The sequence below is a fragment of the Pterocles gutturalis genome, unplaced genomic scaffold (genome assembly GCF_000699245.1).
Source record: "Pterocles gutturalis isolate BGI_N339 unplaced genomic scaffold, ASM69924v1 scaffold740, whole genome shotgun sequence".
Lineage (NCBI taxonomy): Eukaryota > Metazoa > Chordata > Aves > Pterocliformes > Pteroclidae > Pterocles > Pterocles gutturalis.
Window position 1 is genome coordinate 1,468 of NW_010142996.1, and position 3,187 is coordinate 4,654.

Consider the following 3,187-nt stretch of genomic DNA (forward strand, 5'->3'; position numbering starts at 1 on the left):
CAAGAAGGTAGCAAGATAAATCAATATAAAGCAGTCATAAAATAATCTGGGTTAGCCTTTCTATGCACAAAAGAAATAGAAGAATTTATATGCTGATAGCTTGGCCCTTGCATGATTAAAAGCATTAAGAAAATGGGAATCTCCCCTTCTTGGGGGTGCAAAGCTCTCTTTTCTTCAGGACTGCCAGATAATGTATCCTCTCTTTCCCATACAAAGGGCTTATTGGCTCAGGACTCTATCTTCCCCTAGCCTGAGCCTGGGGGCAGGGTAATTTGGGATAGGGATAAGCAGACAAAAAGCGTTGGGCTGGTCATTTCAATGAGCCTCTGGTTTAGTGAGCAGGACTAGTAAGTAGATGATGAAGCTACAGAAATGGAAATTGCATGATGGACTTGTATATGTCTAGTGCTTGTGCGGCTTTATCACGTGGATCTCATCCTTAAACTTATCCTATGGTGCTAAATTGCACTTGTGATAATCGGAATTAATCACGCGCCCTGGCCCCTCTAACCTGCAGCCTGCCTTTGAGTTCCATCCTATATGCTCATCTTCCAAGCCCAGCGCTAGTAGAAATCCCTTGTCAGAAAGATGTCTCCCTATTTCCCCCACAAATTACACCGTTTGAGGCAATATTCAGCCTCATGCCAGTCACACGTTTACATTTTCTATCTTATGACCATTCAAAGCTAGATGTGAGATTTTTATACCATTTCAGAGAAGCTGCAAAATTTCCCTCTTTCCATTCACACTCAATGTTTGTTTTCACACTCGAGAGATCACAAACTATTGGACCTTAAAATCTATATACCTCTCTGATGTCCCTGTTTATTGGACTCCTCTCTAAACAGTTGTAGCCTTTTCATTTCAGATGCCTACCTAATTTCTCCCTGTAGTTTCAAATTATTTTGCACTTCCTGTCTTAAATAGTGTTACTGGCCACTCTGAAACAACCGCTGTAGTGCACTTCTTATGTCTCCATGCCTCACAAGTGACTGAGAGCAAAAGTAAAACATATTTGGTACCCCTCCGGGATGGCAGGCACCACACGAACACAAGTCCTTGCTGTTAATTTTCAGTGTACAGTATGTGCCTTGTTCCATTTCAAAGCAAATGTGCATTTGGAAAACAGATTACATCAAGTAAACCGAGGAGAAGGTTAAAGGCTCTATTTAATGAGGTGACAGTAAATTAGAATTCTTATCCCAGGATAGTGATAGCAGGCTGTATTCTCAGGTGGCATACCTCCTGGCATCTCCACGGACTTCAGGGGAGCTCACCAGCTGAGAACGTAAGTCTGCTCCCATAACACACACAGAGCACAAGCTCTGCTCTCTCTAGACCTACCGATGACAGAGGCTTTAACCCCTCTGCACTGCTGAGCCTTGCTTCGCTGTCACATGCAGCACCGAAAAGCCATGCACAGAACCGGCAGCGATCTGATCAAGACGGGACAGGGCCCTTCGGAACGCAGCTGGGCTGAGGCTTGGAGCACAGATCCCAGAGTCAGGGCACAGGCGCTCTACTCTGAGCTCAGGGGGGAGGCTGTGATTTTATATGGGGAGGCCGTGGCTGCTGCCTGGTAAACTTAAAATAAACATGCTCCATTCTTTTACACAAACAGGTAAGTTTGAAATGTGTCTTTCCTTCTTTAAAGCTTACCTACACCTTTTACTCTAGCCTTGTGGAAAGCATTAGCAGAATTGTTTACATGACAATTAGTTTCTCAAAACTAAATCCCAGATGTACATCCCTGTGTTTTGAGGAAGCTCAGATCCATGGCGTTTTCGTAAAGAAGGGCTTTCCATGCTCCAACCAGACTTGGACAAGCTGGCTTCAGCTATTCTCTAGATCAGTTGCCCACAAATCAGGGACTAATTCTAAAGACAGCCTGAAAAAAGTAACTAAAAACATCAAGCGTGCTGTCATTAGGCTAAAATCCACAACTGAAGAGCCCACACCTGCACTGGATGTTTTTCTGAGGGCTGAGAAAATGAACACCAATGCTCTAGGTGCTGGTGTTTGCGATTACAGAGGGCTAACCTGAATACGGGAACTAACAGGATACAAATGCTGTGGCAGTACAGTGCTGAGCCCAGGATAGAGATACTGCCGATAAACAAATTAACTAATTGCTTTAACTAGGCTGCCTTCAAGAATTCGTGACAATAACAATAACTCGCTTGTTAACCATAATACACTGTGATTGCCTGAAGCTTGCCCTGCTCTCAGAGGATCTGAACCAGCCAAAAACTGTCAGCCAAAGCAAGAGAATGGAAGCGGGTCACATACCTGTGGAGAGAGGCCATTGCTAACAGGATTCATGTGGTTGGCAGGAGCTGCAGCATTCATGAAACTGTCCGAGTAGCTGGAGAAGCTGTGTCGGGCTCCGTAGGCAGAGCCGGTGTCGGCAGCGGCGGCTGCAGCAGCAAGCCCTCCCTGGTGCATGGTGGATGGCGGCAGGGGCTGGGGTCTGTGTACAGTGCTTCCCCCGTCTGTGGAGAGAGTGTTTAGAGATAAATATAATTGTGGGGTTTACAGCTGGGACTGTGCAAAGCTTGGACTGGTAGTTTGGCTATCCTGATGTGTCCCACCATCTCTGTGTTCCATGTGAACACAAGCATATCCAGTGACAGTTTATGCCCGGTACAAAATACACAAACTTGGGACGAAATATCTGAATTTTCTCTTCATTTTCCCCCAGACAGAATTGTAAATTTACAATTTACAGAAGTGTAAATTCCTTTGTAAAGGGTAAGGCCAAAGCCAACTGGAATTAGCAATACTCCCTCCACTGAGCCACAGTACAGGGTTTCACAGTATAGGAATCCCCTATATGATCCTCACTTTGGACTGATGTGCTATCCATTTTGAAGCTGAGCAGAACTACACTAGGAAGACACACTGATGCATCAGAAGGGATTATGAAACAGGGGAGAAAACTGCGGAGTTTCCATTGAGTTGAGGAAAAACCTGGCCTCCTCAATTAACAGAAAACCACCTATGTATTACAGAGCCTTAGTGCGATGTCACGAATCAGAAAGGGAAGGGACAACTGGATGAAGTAGGGCAAGAGGAGAGGAGCAGTGCAGGGCAAAGGGGGTGCTCACCTTGGGAAATGGTGGTCGTTGGGTAGGTGGAGTCCGGCAGCTGGTACGGGGGGCGAGTCGGGATTCCTTTTCGCGGGGGG

The 3,187-nt window shown here is 45.8% G+C and overlaps 1 protein-coding gene across 1 annotated transcript in view; it reads right to left on the reverse strand.

Annotated features, from left to right (window-relative positions):
* Positions 1–2,289: 2,289 nt before the first annotated feature.
* LOC104469828 (paired box protein Pax-7-like) overlaps positions 2,290–3,187 on the reverse strand; it is a gene marked incomplete at both ends in the record, with an annotated part of 14,122 nt that continues 13,224 nt past the window's right edge. Inside the window, 3 exon segments of the mRNA XM_010084539.1 lie at positions 2,290–2,492; positions 3,108–3,183; positions 3,186–3,187. The exon segment at positions 3,186–3,187 is cut by the window's right edge and continues 112 nt beyond it. Of these exon segments, the coding sequence (XP_010082841.1) occupies positions 2,290–2,492; positions 3,108–3,183; positions 3,186–3,187 (281 nt within the window).